The sequence below is a fragment of the Pseudorasbora parva genome, chromosome 4 (genome assembly GCF_024679245.1).
Source record: "Pseudorasbora parva isolate DD20220531a chromosome 4, ASM2467924v1, whole genome shotgun sequence".
NCBI classification, from domain to species: Eukaryota; Metazoa; Chordata; class Actinopteri; order Cypriniformes; family Gobionidae; genus Pseudorasbora; species Pseudorasbora parva.
In genome coordinates this window covers 29570237-29589897 of record NC_090175.1, presented here as the reverse complement: position 1 = coordinate 29589897, position 19661 = coordinate 29570237, and the positions used below count along the sequence as shown (strand labels likewise).

At 36.9% G+C, this 19661-nt stretch overlaps 1 protein-coding gene across 1 annotated transcript in view; it reads left to right on the top strand.

Moving 5' to 3' along the window:
* Window positions 1-19661, top strand: part of pcca (propionyl-CoA carboxylase subunit alpha) — a 75018-nt gene that overhangs the window by 15438 nt on the left and 39919 nt on the right. The window contains exon 7 of the mRNA XM_067441499.1: window positions 9524-9655. Coding sequence (XP_067297600.1) covers window positions 9524-9655 — 132 coding nt within the window. The remainder of the gene's footprint in view (window positions 1-9523; window positions 9656-19661) is intronic.

The window sequence follows — 19661 nt, the reverse complement described above, 5'->3', positions numbered from 1 at the left end:
CATCCATCCTTTTAGCAGGCTGTGGGCCTTGGCAAATGCCACACGGTTTTTCAATTGTCTTTTGTTTAGTGCTGGCTTCTGGGCACTGATTCGACCATGGAGGCCATTTCAAGACAGAATCCGACAAACTGTTCTGGTTGACACAGGGACTTCAGGTGACCAGGTCTCGTGGAGCTCTGCTGCAGTGGAAAATGGGCTGGCCTTGGATTTTCGAGCCAACAAACGGTCCTCTCGAGCAGTTGTCTTGCGGGGTCTGCCTGACCTGGACTTGTCAAAAACGTCTCCAGTCTCTTCAAATATTTTTTTTAATCCTCTGTACTTGACGCTGAGACACATTGAAGGTGTCTGCCACATCAGCAGTGGATCTGGTCTTCAGCCTCTTGATAATCAAAACTTTAGTCTCTGGGTGAATCTTAGGCATGTTTGCAGAGGTCTAGTTGCAGTTGATGTGAAGGTCTAGTGCACTGGGGTTCTTTTTATACACACTTGAGACCTAATTGATCCATTCTTAGTCACAGGTGAAGCTCATGTGACAAGGTGACAACACTTATGTCTTTGCAAAAATTGACTCAATGGGCTTTACCAAGCTGTGATTATTAGAATACTTTTTGAAAGCCTTCTTTTTATCATATATAATTATTTATAAGGAATTTAACAAACAAATCAGGGAATTTATTGTTTCTGAAAATGGGGGAATTCCCCCCTTATACAGTCCCTGACAAAAGTCTTGTCGCTTATCTATTTTCTAGAAATACCTGATATTAACCTGACTTTTAATTAATTCATTGGTGTTAGAAAGTTTAGTTTTTCACTGAAACATTATCACAAAAGCTGGTGGGATTAAAATTAGCCATTTCTTGTAAAAAAAAATCTTGATTAGAAATATATTTCAGCGGCACTTTAGGTCAATTTGTACACAAGCGACAAGACTTTTGTCAGGGACTGTAGGTGACTCTTGTTATATATTATCTCACCTAAATCTTTGATTATGCAGTGCATTTTTGTTTTTAAAGACATTTTTTTCAGGTAGGTCTGACATTAGTATTGAGGTAAGAAATAATATAGACATGTATTAAAGAATCAAATGTAAATTTATATTGGTCTTCCCTGAATAAATTAGATTAATCCTTCATGACCAAAAAAAAAAAAAAAAAAAAATTGTCCTTAAAAAGTTGCAAAAGTTAGCTATTCAAGATCAGTGAGTGGCAATGTCATTAAGGTTAATCAAACAACAAGACAAAGAGAAACTCAAAGACAGCAGCAGTTTATTCGACTGCTTTCACTTTAAGAGCGAATACATGGTTATGCAGTTACTCAAATGTTAGCGTTAACTCGCGAGTCACGACGTGGTTTATGTGCATTCAAAATGGTAATTTAGTATATACGTTTTTATGTGTATTTGACCATTGCAGAGCAATTTGTACCCGCAAAATTTTTGTGAGATGGGCTGTGTGTGTGTCAAGTGTGTGTGTGAGATCACAGTCTCTTGGAGAGCGCGCGAGTGCCGAGAGAACACTGGCAAGACTTAAAATTAAATGCAAATGATAAACTTTAGTGACGATGCGACACTGCCTCGATTGTGCAAGTGGCAAATCCTGTGTCAACTGTGCATCTCGATTTTAGTTGCAGATGAGATGCAGTGATGTAAAGACATTTGAGCACTGAGCGAAAGAGAGAGAGCGCGTGCACGCGGTGATTCACTCGCACTGTTTGTGAACTTACGTCTTACAAAAAGGTTTCAAATAACATCGTAAGTTATTTAGTACAGAAATCAATCAATCAATCAATCAACTTTATTTATATAGCGCTTTTACAATGGCGATTGTTTCAAAGCAGCTTCACAGTGTTAAACAGGTCAATATTGCAACAAAATTTGATTTGGCTAGTTTGATTTGGATAGTTTCTAGAATTAAATATGACCTAATTAATACATTTTGATAGGCCCATATTGATAGGATAGCATTTTGCAGTTGATGGAGATTTGTGGGATGCACATCCAGGGTACAAATCTCCCGTTCCACAACATCCCAAAGATGCTCTATTGGGAAAATATCTGGTGGCTGTGGGGGCCATTTTAGTACTGTGAACTCTTTGTCATGTTCAAGAAACCAATTTGAAATGATTCAAGCTTTGTGACATGGTGCATTAGCCTGCTGGAAGTAGCCATCAGAGGATGGGTACATGGTGGTCATAAAGGGATGGACATGGTCAGAAACAATGCTCAGGTAGGCTGTTGCATTTAAATGATGCCCAATTGCCACTAAGGGGTGTAAAGTGTGCCAAGAAAACATCCCCCACACCATTACACCACCACCACTAGCCTGCACAGTGGTAACAAGGCATGATGGATCCATGTTCTCATTCTGTTTATGCCAAATTCTGACTACCATCTGAATGTCTCAACAGAAATCGAAACTCATCAGACCAGGCAACATTTTTCCAGTCTTCAACTGTCCAATTTTGGTGAGCTTGTGCAAATTGTAGCCTCTTTTTCCTATTTGTGTTGAAGATGAGTGGTATCCAGTGGGGTCTTCTGCTGTTGTAGCCCATCCGCCTCAAGGGTGTGCATGTTATGGCTTCACAAATGCTTTGCTGCATACCTCGGTTGCAACGAGTGGTTATTTCAGTCAAAGTTGCTCTTCTATCAGCTTGAATCAGTCGGCCCATTCTCCTCTGACCTCTAGCATCAACAAAGAATTTTCGCCCACAGGACTGCCGCATACTGGATGTTTTTCCCTTTTCACACCATTCTTTGTTAACCCTAGAAATGGTTGTGCGTGAAAATCCCAGCAACTGAGCAGAATGTGAAATAGTCAGACCGGCCCATCTGGCACCAACAACCATGCCATGCTCAAAATGGTTTATCACCTTTCTTTCCCATTCTGACATTCAGTTTGGAGTTCAGGAGATTGTTTTGACCAGGACCACACCCCTAAATGCATTGAAGCAACTGCCATGGGTTGGTTGATTAGATAAGTACATTAATGAGAAATTGAACAGGTGTTCCTAATAATCCTTTAGGTGAGTGTATATCTATGATCATGCCTGGTTTTTGACCTTCTTTGACGGAACTAATGGCGATGTGAATTTTAGATGAGATTCTGATATGAGGTAAAAAAATTAGCACAAATATGTTTCATGTATTAAGACATCAATGTGTTGCCAGAAGCCACATGATTTAATATGGATTCAAATGGATTCATGTTCTTTACTCTCATAGTGGCTCTATAGAAAAACACCCCATTGACGTGCATTATACAAGCAACATGTGTTAAGTTAAAAATCTTCATTTGTGTTCTACTGAAGAAACAAACAAACCTATGTCTTGGATGTCCTGGGGGTAAGTAGATAAACATCACATTTTCATTTTTGGGTGAACTATCCCTTTCAATTTTTCGGACCAGAATGTTGTTCCAGAATCAACAAAATATGTTTATCCAAGAACATGTCTTTTCTAGGTAAAATCACTGTGACAGCAAATGTAGTTTTCCAGATTACATTCATGCTACATACGTTCATACTATACAGAATGTCATGAAGTATGTACTCTGAGATTTTGGCTCGTGATGGTTTATTGTGATTTGAATTAAGATGTAAATCCATTGACATTGGGAAAAGGAATACCTCTGGTTACAATTTCTGCAAAATTCAGTTTAAAACTATTCAAACTCACAAGACGTTCAAAGTATTATGTAAAAAAAAGCTTCAGAATCAATTGCAATCAAATTTTATTTTAGCAGCTGAACTTGACTGTCTATAAAGCCATTGTCTCAACCAGTGTTGTAAGTTTGGAAGACCTGTTTGACTTGGATAATGGCAGATGGAAGCAAGGTGTGGAACTTCAGTCTGAAAAAGTAAAACCGTTTGAAACAATGTTGTGGTCTTGTTTGGTGCTGTTCATGGTGCAGGAATGACACACTTATGGCCAGATTAATTTAACAGGGCTAATTATTGTGCAAGCATAATCCCGTAAAAGTGCAGATGGGAGTGAAAAGTTCTGCGTGTGACCTACTGAAGACGTGCAAATGAAAGAATGTAGACGCAGCCTGAGCATTTCCATAACGACCAACACAATATACCAAGACGGGCGCCAATTACATATGGTTTAAGGCATGCTTTTTTGGCGGGCGTTAAATAATGGCGCAAAAAACAGTAAATTGTAGGCTGAGTAAACCCAACCTGATCTGCCGGCGATTTGATTTCGCCCTGCAACTCAGTCTGGAAACCTGTACATTAATTTCTACTGCTTCTGTTACAGTTTTGGGGGAACCAATCACAGACTGGCTTATCCACCTGGCATGTTTTTGGTTGGATTAACATGATGACTGATAGAGAAGGGATGGGTCTTTGCCCGTTGATCACGCCTCTTGTGGTCTGATTGGTTGAAGAACTATCCAATGGCATACAGTCATTTGAATTATGCTCGGTAATCACACCTTTTGGGGTCTAATTGGTTGAAGAACGGTTGATGGACAAACCAATTGCGTACAGAGTCATTTGAATAATGCTTGTTTATTACGCCTCTTGTGCAGTAGAAAATACACAGCAGACTCCCCAGACCAATGTTCAATTTTAAATTGAGCTTGGTCTGGAGATAGCCAAACAAAGTAAATTGACCAGTGGAAACCTTGCGTGATTCATTTAAATGCTCTCCTCCCATGAATTTTGCATCTGAAAGGGAAACTCCTACAAATGCATATGCAATAAGGTCAGCTGCAAAAACAACACTGTCCACAACTTTTCAGCACTTATTCACTGCGCGAAACCTTTATAGTCATTTTTGTTTATGCCAATAGAGCATTGTACTGACAGAAACTGTTGGTAAATCTGGCCCTTAACCTTAATATAATAAAATAAAAAATTGCATGAATGTATTTCAGCTAATAATAGAAGTAACTTAATATCGGTTCAAGCCTGAAAAAAGCAGAAAGCAGTCTGATTGTGTGTGGGCTTTCAAATGAGAACGGAGTGTCATAGTAATGCATCACTTACAGAAAATAGTAAATGCAATGATTCACAGACTTACAGAAAGTTGTAAAAGCATAAGCAGTTCATGTAAACCATATGTTTGCCTAATGTTGAATATTGAGCTATTAGAAGTGTGTTTTAATCTTGTATTTTCCAGATATATTCTTCCAGTTTGCCCTATATACTTAATTGCTTTGGATGAAAGAGCTTGCTATATAAATAAATGTAAAATAACCAATCCCTCAACCACATCTGTACCTGCTCAATTCTCTCTACCTTTCCATCCCCCAGTCACTCGTTTACACACACACACACACACACACACACACACACACACACACACACACACACACACACACACACACACACACACACACACACACACACACACACACACACACACACACACACGCGAGTGGGCCATCTACTGCCTTCTGTGTGTGGAAATGAAGATGTCATTACATTAGCAGTTGAATAGCGATACCCCCCACATGAATAAGGGGTAAATCAGCCCCCCATCCTGAATAGCTGCCCTCTTTGCCCAACTGTTAGTACAGTTTTACGCAGCGCAAACGATTGGCCAGAGCCCCTGGGCATGCGCAGCTTCAGCCTAGATTGGTCTGTTAGGATTACCTCTACTGCCTCTTTAGCATGTTAAAAGAGAAGCACTTTTCAATAGCAGAGAGGAGATTGAGTTTGAGTGTGCGTGTGTGTTTTCATGCCTTTTCACTCTTTGGATGTTGTCTTGAACAAGATGTATTCATTATCATGTTCTCTTGCTCACATGCGCAGTGGTACACAAGTTCTCGACACTTCTAGTCGCTCACACTCTTTACTGTTGTTGTAGTGCCTTGCTGGTTGTTTAGCCCTTTAAATCTACCACGTGCACAAACCCACATGAGGGAAGTGTAAGAATGAACAGAAGGAGGAGACCGATTGAGTGACATCTGAATGGGCCCAACCGTTTTATTGGATTTAATTTTCCAGAACCTGACAGAGACACAGACAAGGGTTTGAGTGAAGGCTCTCTAGCATGACTGGGGCCCACTGTAATTTGGCAGAGCATAAAAAAAATAGTTTTTATTTTCTAGTTGTTGTTTCTTTTTTTCTCTTTTTTTTCTTTCTAGGTAATTTTATTCTACAGTGATGTTATGTCCAATTCATGTATTTTTTTCTATAACATATCCCCTGTTTTATGCCTGCTAGTTTAGTATTCTAGTCTTTTTTTATTTTATTTTTTGTTTTGTCTTGTTTTGTTTACAGTGATATTGTGTCCCATTCATGTTTTTTTGTTTATGTCCCTGTTTATTTTGTTTTTTGATTTGTTCTTTTTTGTTGTGTTGTGTTGTTTTTTTTTTTTTTTTGTGTCCCATTCATGTTTACTTTTTATTTATGTCCCTGTTTATTTTATTTTGTTTTTTGATTTGTTTTGTGTTGTGTTGTGGTTTGTTGTGCTTTTTGTTTTTGTTTTGTCCCATTCATGTTTTTTATTTTTTATTTATGTCCCTGTTTATTTTGTTCTGTTCTGTGTTGTGGTTTGTTTTTTGTTTTATTTTTTGTTTTGTTTTAGTGTTGTGTTGTTTTTTGTTTGTTTTTTTTGTTTACAGTGATATTGTGTCCTATTCATAAATATTATTTTGCTATATTATGTCTACTTTTTTTTTTTTTGCTTTAAAGTTTTTTTGTTTGCTTTTCTATTTGTATTTAATTTTACAGCACAAGTACTTTTTAAAAAATAGCAAACAGTCGGTAGTTACTTCAAGGGTTCATTTGTCTCATTATTTAAAATCAAGCTTTTTGTGCATGTGAACTTGTCACTCAATGAAAAATAAACTCCTGTGTGGGTTTATTCTATTACTTTAGTGATTTGTAATGGACTTCAGTTGATTACAGAAGTTACAATTTTTGACACTTAGTTAGCTTTTTTCCCAAGCACTTGTCAAGAACAAACAAATCACTTTTTTGCCTAATTTAGATTTATCCTTTATCTCATGACACCATGGGTCCAGTTGGAGCTGAAAGAGTCATGGGGTCAAATCCCTCTTTTAATTACAGATCTCCGTGGGTTCTGCGCGCCTCAGGCATACTATCTGTAGTATATTAGCCAGGAAGCAATAGTCTCCCGATTCTCGAGACTAACAAAGAAAAGAACAGATCTCCTTTTTCCCGTTCTTTTTTCTGGCTTCGTTATTTAGATGTATGTTTCTGCAAGCATTACCTGAAGCTACCTTTCTTTGTCACCAAAGTTCAAACCCTAGGGTTCTTATTTGTGGAGGGATTTGGTTCATCTGGCAACAAAAGTATGGTAGCTTACCTCTTTTATATTTTTTAGAGATTTAGATATTCATGATGTCACTTTGCCGTGCGTGACCAGTACTTGAGCATACATGTATCTGTCAATAAAAAATATTATTTTATAAAGTAATGGTTTCTATTTGTTTACACAACTAATTTAAAGTATTTCACCATAAATCTTTCTATATACGCTGCTGTTCAGAAGTTTGGGGAATTAGAAGTTTTTGAAAAAAGTCTCTTATGCTCAAGGCTAAGGCTTAATTTATTTAACCAAAAATAAAGTAAAACAGTAATATTGTAAAATATTACAACTTTAAAAAAACATTTCTATTTTAATGTCTTTTAAAGGGGTGGTTCTGTGTTTTTTCTAGGCTTGGTTGTGTTTATGGTACGGAGTATAACATGTCTTAATACTTTTTTTCTTCTTTTTTTTTACGCTGTATTTTCTTATATTTGACCTTTATTCCACACTGCTGTCTCCACTGTCCTTTGAACGGCTCGTTTGCTTCCTGCTTCTATGACGCCCATTAGAGGATGGATAACTGACCCGAGCCCGACGGGTCCCAGCGGTACCCAACGGGTCTGGGCGGGGTCGGACAGATATTTAGAAATGACTTACGGGTTCGGGTCCGGCCGGGCTCGGTCACGTCAGTGCGATACGGCATTGAACCTTTTACATTTAAAACAGTTTACTATGTAAGTAGTCAATGGACCTGTTTAACTTGATGTAAGGGTTTGTTTTTGTGATTAAAATAAATTATAAATATCACCTGTCAGGCTTGGGTCGGGTTCGGACAGAAAAATGCAGCCCGATCCCGACTAATGCCCATCCCTCCAAAAAACGCAATGGTCTTAGATTGGTTCGATGGCCAAATGTAGTTTCATGTATTTTTATTGGCTGAAGTGCCAAGCACAGGTTGCCAGAAACCCTTATCATTACGGGCAGAAGTCATCTGTGGTGACTAGCAAAGGTTTATGATGTCACCAACCCAGGAAGAAGCTTGTTATAGTCCAAACCGGCCGTTTTTTGTAGGCAATAAACTGCTATAGCTTTAAAAGACAATGGCCCTCATTTATCAGAAGTGCTTACACCAAATTTCCAGCGTACACCTTGCGTACACCCAAAGCCATGGTGACTTAGAGATTTATCAATATGTACGTTGGCATATGGCACGCTCAAATCCGACGCCAGCTCAGGAGGTGGTGTACGCACGTTTGGAGTTAGTGCAAACACCACAAAACGCACTGACAAAGATATGCTATATTATGACTCACTGTAAAACAACAACAACAACATAGTAATTATAAACTTCAGTGCTTATTTTTGTGCAACATGGACTTCAATGTTTAGTTTGTGTGACTTTACCAAAGCATTTGATTTGTAGGCATAATTCCTCCAGTTGCGAGCCTGTGCGCTTTACCTGACGTTTCAGGGTTAGGCCCGGCATCTGCGCACGGACTGGGACTGAAAATAATTCAGACTGACAAAATAATAAAAATGACATTCTTCTTCTTTTAAATAATAAAAAATAATAACGACATTCTTCTTCTAAATAACAATAAGCATCATTAATAATAATAATAATAATAATAATCTTACAAATTGTCATGCAATTATTAATGTGAATTAATGGTACTCCACATCACATCATCACTATTGTACACTCCAATACATGTGCCGTAATAGGAAATTAAATGCTAATTGTTTCAAAACGTGCTGTAAAATTATGCATTGTGATGGGTAATTTCTCATCCAAACAGCTGTTTAAGTAAAGTTTCTCAACCCCCACACTATTAACAGTACTCGTAATTTGGTTCCATATTTAGTTTTTGTGGGTGCCTTTATTCCCACTTTTTAAACTCCCAAGTAAAACAATTACATTTTTTCCCACCGGGGGATGGTCTCGATCTCCACGTCGGAGAAGCTTCGCTTCTTTGCCGTCTTCCGTGTGTCCATGGCATAAAATGAGGGCGTGGGGGAGGCAGAGACTTGAATATATAGGGCCGAGTTATTCTAATGACGATTGTTTTCAGCCGCAGCATTTATCAAGGGCAGGTATATCGTACACAGGTTTGAATAAAAACAGGGGGCGTGTGTTATGATGTACGAGTCATGAGAGTCATGCAACGAGACGACATTTTCTGATTGTTTGCTATAATCCATTTGATGCCTATGTTCTTGATTTGTAAGTAAGATTTCTCCAGAATAAATAACTTGGATTACACAAAATGTACCTTATTATAAATTCTTTCTCTACAGGCGGCCGAGGGGGTGACCTTCATTGGTCCTGACACACATGCCATCCAGGCCATGGGGGATAAGATCGAGAGCAAACTCCTCGCCAAAGCTGCCAAAGTCAACACCATCCCAGGCTTTGATGGGGTAGTCAAGGTCAGATCAACATTTGGGATGTTTTTATTTGTTTATTTATTGGTTTGTTTTTATATTTATATCTTTTCCTAATAATCCAACACATCACATATGCATCTAATAAAAGCGTCTTCACAACCTCACAACTTCACTTTTTTTTAGGTTTGCAAATAAATGTGAAAAGAAATGGCCAGCACAGATAGGTAATTTATTCAGTTGAAAATACTGTAATATACTCCATATGTTACAGATAGCAATACACAGATGTTATATAGTTTATAATATACAGTACATACATACTGACATTCAAAAGTCTTCATTTATTTAATCATAAAAATATTTAATTAGAAATAGTATCACAATTTAAAATGTTTTTTTAATTAATTTTTTAAAATGGGAATTTTAATTAATTTGTCAGTTAATTACGTTATGAACTGACTGCCATGTTCTTCTACAAAGAAAGCCAATATGTTGGTGGTTTTGGCAGTATGATATGGAATGATTTCAGGTAAGACTTAAAGGGTTCGTTCACCCAAAAATGAAAACGGTGTCATTAATGACTCACCCTAATGTCGTTCCACACCCGTAAGACCTCATTTCATCTTCAGAACACAGTTTAAGATATTTTATATTTAGTCAGACAGCATATCTACTACTATACTGTCCATGTCCAGAAAGGGAATAAAAACATAATCAGAGTAGTCCATATGTGACATCAGTTAGTTAGTTAGAATCTCTTGAAGCATCGAAAATACATTTTTGGTCCAAAAATAACAAAAACTATGACTTTATTCAGCATTGTCTTCTCTTCCACATTTGTTTTCAAACCTCAAATAAAGATTCAAACAGTTATGAATCAGCGGATTGATTCATGATTCGGATCGTGTGTCAAACTGCCAAACTTCTGAAATCACGTGACACTGGTGATCCAAATCATGAATCAATTCATGACCGTTTGAATCTTTATTGAACCTTTATTTTATTTAAATGCTTTTAAGAGATTCTAACTAACTAACTAACTAACTAACTAACTAACTAACTAACTAACTAACTAACTAACTAACTAACTAACTAACTAACTAACTAACTAACTAACTAACTAACTAACTAACTGATGTCACGTATGGACTACTTTGATGATGTTTTTATGGACATGGACAATATAGTGTGCCTACACTTACATACACTCTCGGAGTAAATATAAAATATCTTCAACTGTGTTCTGAAGATGAACGGAGGTCTTACGGGTCTGAAACGATATTAGGGTGAGTCATTAATGACATAGTTTTTATTTTTGGGTGAACTAACCCGTTAAGAAAGCTGATTGTTCAAATACATTTTATTAGTACTTTTCACAACTGCTCATTCATCCGATAAAGTAGTTGACTCGTTGGTGGGTTGCTGTTTAAAATACGTGAAACGACTGTTGGCATATAACATCAGCAGTTTGCCCAAGTCCATCGGCACATGACAGTGGGATGGAGTTTGTGGACAGAGCAGCTTTCCTCCTCCTGTCACCGTATTGAACTGCAGTCATGTGAGCCGCAAATAGTTAAGACAGACCCAAAGCGTCGACTAGTGGCAGAAATAATCTAATAGTCAGTGCAACTCCTGTCATTTGTAGGGTAGATAAGAATTGGTTAAAAAACTTTTTTTTTTTTCAAATTAGTTTAAACGTTCTTTATATATCAATACATAATTAAAATGTAAGTACTCTAAAAAGAAAGTATAAAATTTGAGTGTCTGTAGACCTCTCATGACTTTGTTTTAAAGACAGCTCATCTATCTGTATGAATATAAAGAAATAAGATGTCTTTTAGTACTCACTATCAAGCTAGAATACCGATACTGGTAACGTTTAAAATATATTTTTGTTTAATTCGGTCACGAGCTAGTTATATTTATAAGGCAAAGCTAAAAACGGTTATTGATACATTTTTTTCTCCAATAACATCAGTTATACTGTGATGAAGATGAATTTCGTGTAAGATTCATATCATATAGTGTATTTTGCATGTAAGAGTTTCCATCATGAATGCATTGTTGATTAGCAGTAGCTAAAGCTAACTTGGTTCTAAAAAAAAGTTCCTGGATGTATGCATTTTGTTATCTAAAGTTAAATTTTGCGAAACTCAACATGACAGCGATCAACTTGAGCTAAACATATTGAGTATTTATCATCTCTACTAATGGCTAAGTGTATAACATTGTAACTATATGCTAAGTAATGTTATTAGCTATATTAGGGAGCTACATGTGCTAGTGATACATGCGTCATGAAAACATAAACCAAAAAAATGTATAATCAAAATGAAAGATTTTTCAGCCCCTTTAGGTCCCTCAGTTTTTGACATTGTTGGAAAGCCACGCTGATATTTTCTCACGTTTGATTTCTTTGTTTATCCAAAGACTTCTTGTGCATTGCCTTTACATGTAGGCCTACTGTCTTCCTTATTTTGCATTGTTTGCCTTCGCTGACTGCAAAACCCGGCACCGTGCATTTTGAATGCTTTTGCTCTTTTTAGGGGTGCATGCATGTGTGGGCAGAACATGTAGCGAAAGCGGTGGTTGCCATGGTAGCGAGATAAGTGACAGTCGCCCTATCCAATCATTTGTTTCGTCCCGAATGAAAATAATGAGCGGTGTTTATTGCAGATTAAAAAGTCTAGTCACTTGATTTTTATACTCTCTTTTTCAGAGTACTTACATTTTAATTATGTATTGCCATATAAAGAAAGTTTAAACAAATTTGGACAAAAGTGTTTAGATCATTCTTACCTACCCTACATTTAATGTAGCTTCTGTTTTGAACTGCACAGGAGTTAATCCCGATTCTAATGGGAAAACCTGGCAAATGATGACTGTTGTTTAAAGTACAGGCTGTGATTACAGAACATATTGTCCTATAGACCTCATTTAGTTTCTCTTTTTCTATTAAGTTGTTATATATGGTATGCACTGTCATTCAAAAGTTTGAGGTCATGATTTATTTTTAAAAGAAATCATTGCTTTTATTCAGGATTGATAGAAAGTGACAGTAAAGTAATTTATAATGTTACAAAAGATTTGTCTATTCCAAAATGTGCTTTTTAAAACAAATAATCCTGGAAAGTACAAGTTTTCCATAAAAACTGTTGTCAACAAGTAGTGAGAAATGTTACTTCAGCAGAAAATCAGCATATTAATTGATTTCTGAACGATCATCTGACACTGAAGACTGGAGTAATGGCTGCTGAAAATTCACAGTGCATTGCATTTCGTTTTAAAATACTGAAAATTCTTACTTTAAATTGTAATAATATTTCACAATACTACAGTTTTAATGCATCAAATCATTGATCAAATAAATGCACCCGTGGTTAGCATGAGACTTATTTCAAAATCATTCAAACTGACCCCACACTTTTGAGCAGTAGTGCTTGAATTTGTATACGCCACTTGCTCTGTTGTAAAGCATATAACAAAGCTCTTAACCACAATAAAGCTACATATCAGCCCTCCAAAATGTCTTTAAACTCTTTCTCCTGCCTCTATTCCCATTCCCCCTCCCCCTCCCATCCCCTCCTCCTGCGTGCTGTTTAAATGGCCTTTAATGGCTGTGCGTGGTGGCCGTTTTGACACTTCCTGAGCTGATAGGGCTCTATAAAGCAAAGATGTGCTGCATGACACTCTGATTGTATGGGCATTACCATCTGTGAACACCTCCTCAACGACCCTGATAACATCAGCACACTGATCGCAGTCTGACTCTCCCACACGCAAAAAAAAAAACTCCCCTTTAGTCCCTTCTGCTGGATTTCTCACCTTAGCTTAACTTCATTTAATGCTAGTGTAGAACTCAGCTGTTAATGTATTTTGATGTCTTGTGAGATAAATTTCAATAGTTGTTTCACTATTTCAATAATTGTTTGTAAACGATTCTTTTGTCGCCATTTTGAGCCCTCAGAGATTTGCTGTTGCATAATTGCAGCAATTGTTTAAAGCAATTACATATGACCTATTTGTCACCAAACACAGCAGCTTGGAGTCTGAAAGGAAGCACAGCAGCAATTTTGTCAGAACATATCAGAAAAAAATTGTTTCAGAAATGTAATATAGTGGGCCTCAATTTTCATTTTTGGTGTTATTTATACAACAAAACAAATTAAGTAAATTACAGATAAACTGTTCAAAATGAATTGTCTTGAAGCCTAGTCACACATTTTCTTACATAGGGGTGCTCTGCTATGAACATGTTGGAGTTTCAGCCTCTTAGTTGACTGGAAACGGTTTTATTAAGATCAAAGCTGTTCTATAAGCATCTTAATATGCAGTTGCTGGTTGAAGAGCGATCTGGTGCAAGATCATTTTAAATAAAATCAGAATAAGCCAGAATAAATTTGTTTTGTGTTCTTTTCAGGAGTTCAAAACAGTGTCTGAAATCACCCCCTATACAATCATTTACTATTCCCTATTAGTCTACTACTACTTGAGAGTGAATTCAGACACCGAGTGCCAGAAGGGCTGACAATTTTGTATAGTTTGTGCTTGCTGTTTAATAATCATTTGAAACTTAGCAAACCTGCAGTTTCAGTAATGAAAATATCTATCTTAAGCTTTGTCATGGAAACTATGTATAAACTTTAATTAAACAATTTATTAAACACTTAAAAAAGAATGTATACCTGTATGATATTACGCTGTAGCCACATTGGACCAGCGGTTTGGAAAACTGATTGATGGATGATTCAGCTGCGAGTGCCATCTTCTGGTCAGACGCCTGAATTAATTTGGCGTGCAGTTCTCACAGTGCATTATGGGTATTTTCTAGCCTTTGAGCGTACAGCGGTTGTACACTCGTTATTGTGGTGCATTGTGGGATTGAGTGCACTTGGTAACATCCACTGTGCTTTTGGACAATACAACAGATGGCTTTCCCCTTAAAGGGTTAGTTCACCCAAAAATGAAATTTATGTCATTAAAGGGATACTCCACTCCATATTAAACTGTGTTATTCCCTTAACTAAAACAGGTTGACACACACCTCTCGTCTCAGTGCGTGCTCTTAATCGCTCTGACGGGCGGTGACATTCTGATAGCATTTAGCTTAGCCCACTAAGCCCAGTTCATTCACTATAATACCAAACAAAGATCAAGTTAGAAACGACCAAACACCTCCACGTTTTCCCTATTTAAGTACAGTTACAAAAATAGTTGAATGATCAAGTATGGTGACACAAAAAAACTAAACATGGTGCTTTTCTTAGCGGGTTTAAATGGAACTATAATGTATGGCGGAATAGCACTGAGAGTACTTTGACTCGGCGCAGTAAAAAGTCATGCCTGAAAAATCCTCCCTCAAATCTCCCCCTCCCCCCTATTGACAGAAATGAGAGGTATGTATCAACTCGTCTTAGTTAAGGAAATAACATAGTTTAATATGAAAATGCAGTGGAGTATCCCATAAATGACTCACCATAATGTCATCTTTGGAACACAGTTTAAGATATTTTATATTTAGTCTGAGAGTGTATGCAAGTGTATGGACACTATACTGTCCATGTCCAGAAAGGGAATTAAAACATCACCAAAGTAGTCCATATGTGACATCAGGCGATTCGAATCATGAATCAGTCCGCTGACTTATAAACCATGAATCTTTATTTGAATAGCTATACCTGTATATAATATAAATGAATTGGCATGAAAAAGTTGGCATGAATATAAATATCTTAAACTGTGTTCTGAAGATGAACGGAGGTCTTACGGGTGTGGAACGACATTAGGGTGAGTCATTAATGACATTTATTTTTGGGTAAACTAACCCTTTAAATAGTGCCCCATTTAAGGGTAAAGGGGGCGATTTCAGGCACAACCCTTGCCAAAGCAAACTATGATCAAATGCTTTCTTAACAGCTGTTTTCTCATCACAGTCATTTTTGTTGTGTTTCTTTTGTTATTGAAAGGAAAGCACATAATTGCATATACATCTCAACTACACATTAGTGTGGGCGGCATCAGCATGTTCGCTCTGCTCACATTTTTCGAACTTCTTTTTACACCAGACCAAAGCGAAGAATGAAAACGAGCTTTGCCATGAGTATATTGCAGAGGTGGACAGTAACAAAATGCATTTACTTGAGTACTGTACTTAATAGGGATGGAACAATACAGTTAGTCCACGGTTCAATGCATACCTCGGTTTTTAACCACGGTTTTCAGTTCGGCTTTTTGCTCTTCTATTCTTAGGCGACAGGAACAGAAAGAGGTTAAGGACAAAATGTTTTTATTGCAATACTCTTTCTTTATTTTACTTAAAAGACTTGAAAAACCTTACTAAAATTTTAAACGTTACTTAAAAAACTCTTGTAGGCTACACATTCTTAGTGTATTGTATAATATAAAATAAATATTTATATGTAAAGAAGTGGCAGGTCAGGGTACAGTAGCATTTAAGTATTAAATTGAAAGAATAAATGTAGGCTAAAATTAAAACTACATAGTCTTCAGTATACAGTATACATTGATTAAAAGCTACTGTATTCAAGTTTTTTAAATTTATTTATTCAAGAGCAGTAAGTGATTTTCTTTGTCTTTTTTAATAAACATAATTTTAGAGGTGAACTGCGTTCACTAGGTTGCGCTGATGTCAATAAAGATCTCGTATACAGATGCACAAGATTTTACTTTCACTTTAGACATAACCGACTGTGTTTATATATGTTAAACTTGTGTGTATTTTACAGTATTTTTTTACAAGCTTTTAGTGCGCGTGCTCAGCACATGTAAAACTAACGAAATGTTTAACCGGCAAGGCTTTAAAATGCAGCTAAACAGCCCCTAACTTTAGTGCATATGATTGGATATTTGCTCATATCAGCAGGTAGACTCATGAATTAAACAGAGAAATTACAAATAATTAATTAAATGCAACACTGAAAAAATGCAATTCTCAAGCACGCATTGAACCGTGAATGCCTTACCCAATGGTTCAATATTATATTGAGAATTGTGGATTTCCTAGTACTTAAGTAAATTTTTTTCGTATCTGTACTTTACTTGTATTATTTTTCTTGAAGCTTGTGACATTAACTTCACTACATTTGAAAGACATCGTACTTTTTACTCAACTACATTTCTATCAATGTTCTCAAAGTATAAATCCCTTTCTATTTAGCCACTTTGAAAGTCTTTTGATTTCTTCTTTTAAAACGTGATTGTTTTGTTGTTGTTGTTGTACTTGCAGGCAGCCTATCAGTAATAACTCTTGTAGGGTCATGTAACGGAAGGCGTCGGATTCCTCTGTGCAGTGCATGTACACGTGACCATACTTTTTTTTGACATACTACATGACTCAAAAGATTAAATATTTGTTTCATTTTTAAGCGTCTGCTCCTTTTGCCTAAAACGGACCATATCACAACCTTCAAAAAGTCACCGTCCAACCTGCAGAAGCATATTGAGAGGTCTAAACTTTTCATTTCTGGTGAAAGCTTGGAATGGTTTTGTGCTTTTAGAGCTAAAGTTTCAGTATGAAGCAGTGTTCATTTGTCATAATTTTCGTCAATCACATTTTCTGACGAAAATGAGATTACAACTAAACATTTTTTATTTGAATGACAAAAGCTCTGACAAAAATCTCTTAACATTTTCGTAAATCAATAAAAATGAGATGAAAATTTCACGGAGGGACAATTTTAGGAAAAGACGATTTCACGCCTATCCTTCGTGAGATTGGAATTGTAATGTGCTGATACCCGGCAGGAAAAAAGTTGGCATGCACTTGCTGCATGTCTCATAAAACTCTCAAAAATGTAAACGTCTGGGAGATTAAGAAGAGCAGACATGTGGATAAGTCTTAAAAAGGCTGACGACATGAAAGAGAACTCAATTCAATCTGGTTTTATGTGCGCACACAGAAAGCTGCCTCTCAGACACCAGAGCACAAGTACTACATTTGAGTCAATTTAATCGACTAAAATCGTATTATACTTAGTCAACTAAAACTAGATTAAAACTAAATGCACTTTTAGTCAAAAGACTGATTAAAATTAAATACATTTGCTGTCAAAATTACCACTGGTATGAAGTATGGTTACTTAAATGGATTTGCCTGCCACGTTGCATAGCCTTGTGGATACACCGCTAATACATAGGTTAAGTTCGACAGTGATGTTATTTAGCATGCAAAAAACATGGTTGGGCTAATAACTTAAGTCCTTTCAGAAATATGTAATAGCATGATCTTATCAAATAAACACAATGTAGAAATCCTTCTTTTCTTGTATGATTTCACTTTGAGAAGAGCTTTGTAACTTTTAAACAAGTATTGAAATGAGTTTTAGTTGTATGCTAGCATGTCAGATGGAGCATCACTGACTGGCTTAAACCACCATGATGACACAGCATGCATATAACAATAATAAAATAATGCATTTACTTTTGATACTTAAGTACTTTTAAAAGAAAGTAGTTCTGTACTTTTACTTAAGTAAAAATCTGTTTTTAGAACATTCACTTGTAATGGAGTAATATTTGACCAATAGTACTTTGCTCAAGTAATGGAGTTGCATACTTTGTCCAGCTTCTTAGGGTTTCTTCAAATTACTTCAGTCACTGATGTCTCAGGCAATGATTTATTAGGGCCCATGGACAGATGGTGTGAGGACCCTATTGTAATTGCTCAGTCCATTATTCTTCTTCTCCCAAATGAATCACATTTTTGAGGGCCTACACTCTAAAAAATGCTGGGTTAAAACAACCCAAGCTGGATTAGAAATGGACAAACCCAGAATTTGGGTTGTTTGGAACCATTCAAACAACCCAATTGCTGGGTTTGTCCATTTCCAACCCAGCTTGGGTTGTTTTTAACCCAGCATTTTTTAGAGTGTAAACACTCTCAAAAACTCACAAAACTTTCCACATGCATTAGAAGGGGTGAAAATTTACATCTGATATGGGATTCAGAAATAGGAGTGGCAACATGGCTCGATAGCGCCACCTACAAAATTTCAATTAAGCGCCGTTCGAACTGTTTCACGTACTAGTGTGAAATTCAGTAGATACATGTAACAGCCCAATACATACACAAATTACAGGTGCAAATTATGAAAACCCAACAGGAAGTCAGATATTTTGAATTTTCTCAGTAAAACTTTTGCAGTTTTTGCCATTTCCAGACGCTGTACTTTAACAAACTCCTCCTAGAGAATTAATCAGATCAAAATCATATTTGAACAGCCTAATCTTAAAGGTCCCGTTCTTTGCGTGTTTTCGAAGCTTTGATTATGTTTACAGTGTGCAATATAACATGAGTTCATGTTTCGCGTGTAAAAAACAAGTATTTTTCACACAATTGACTGATCTGTACAGCGCTGTTTCCTCTGTCCTAAAAACGGCCTGATGATTTCTTTGTTCTATGAAGACCCTCCTTCAGAAACACGTAACGAGTTCTGATTGGGCCAGCGCTTCCCGTGTTGTGATTGGACAGCAGCTTAGCGCACTTTGCCGGAAAGGTCCCACCTCTTACCATAACGGGGAGATGCAAGCGCTGAATGCGCGCTCTTCTTCACGTGGGAGAGCAACAAGACCACGCCCCCTTTTTTGTGTTTTCTTGTGGGCAGAGGGTTAGTCAACAAATGGTTCTAGTGACGTCATTACATCCTGGTGTAGTCCAAACCAGCCGTTCGCTGTAGGCTTTGAAAGGGAACTTCTGTTAAATAAAATATCTTTGAAAGGGAATTTCTGTAATAAAAAATATCTCGCATGGCATTGAACTTTGAGCGTTATAATTTTACAGGTATTATTTATGCTCTAACAGCAACATTACACACTAACTAAAGTTTGAAAGATGGAATCGCGAAGAACGGGACCTTTAAGGCCTTGGTGATGCTAAATTGTGAAGATCTTGAGTTTTTGCCTGGAGGGCGTTTCCTTTGGCAGCCTCGCAAAGTTTGATGCTTCGGCATGAAACAGGAAGTTGTTGTAACTTGGGCATACCATGTCTGATCTGCCCCAAACTTCACATGTCTGATAAGAGTCCTGAAGA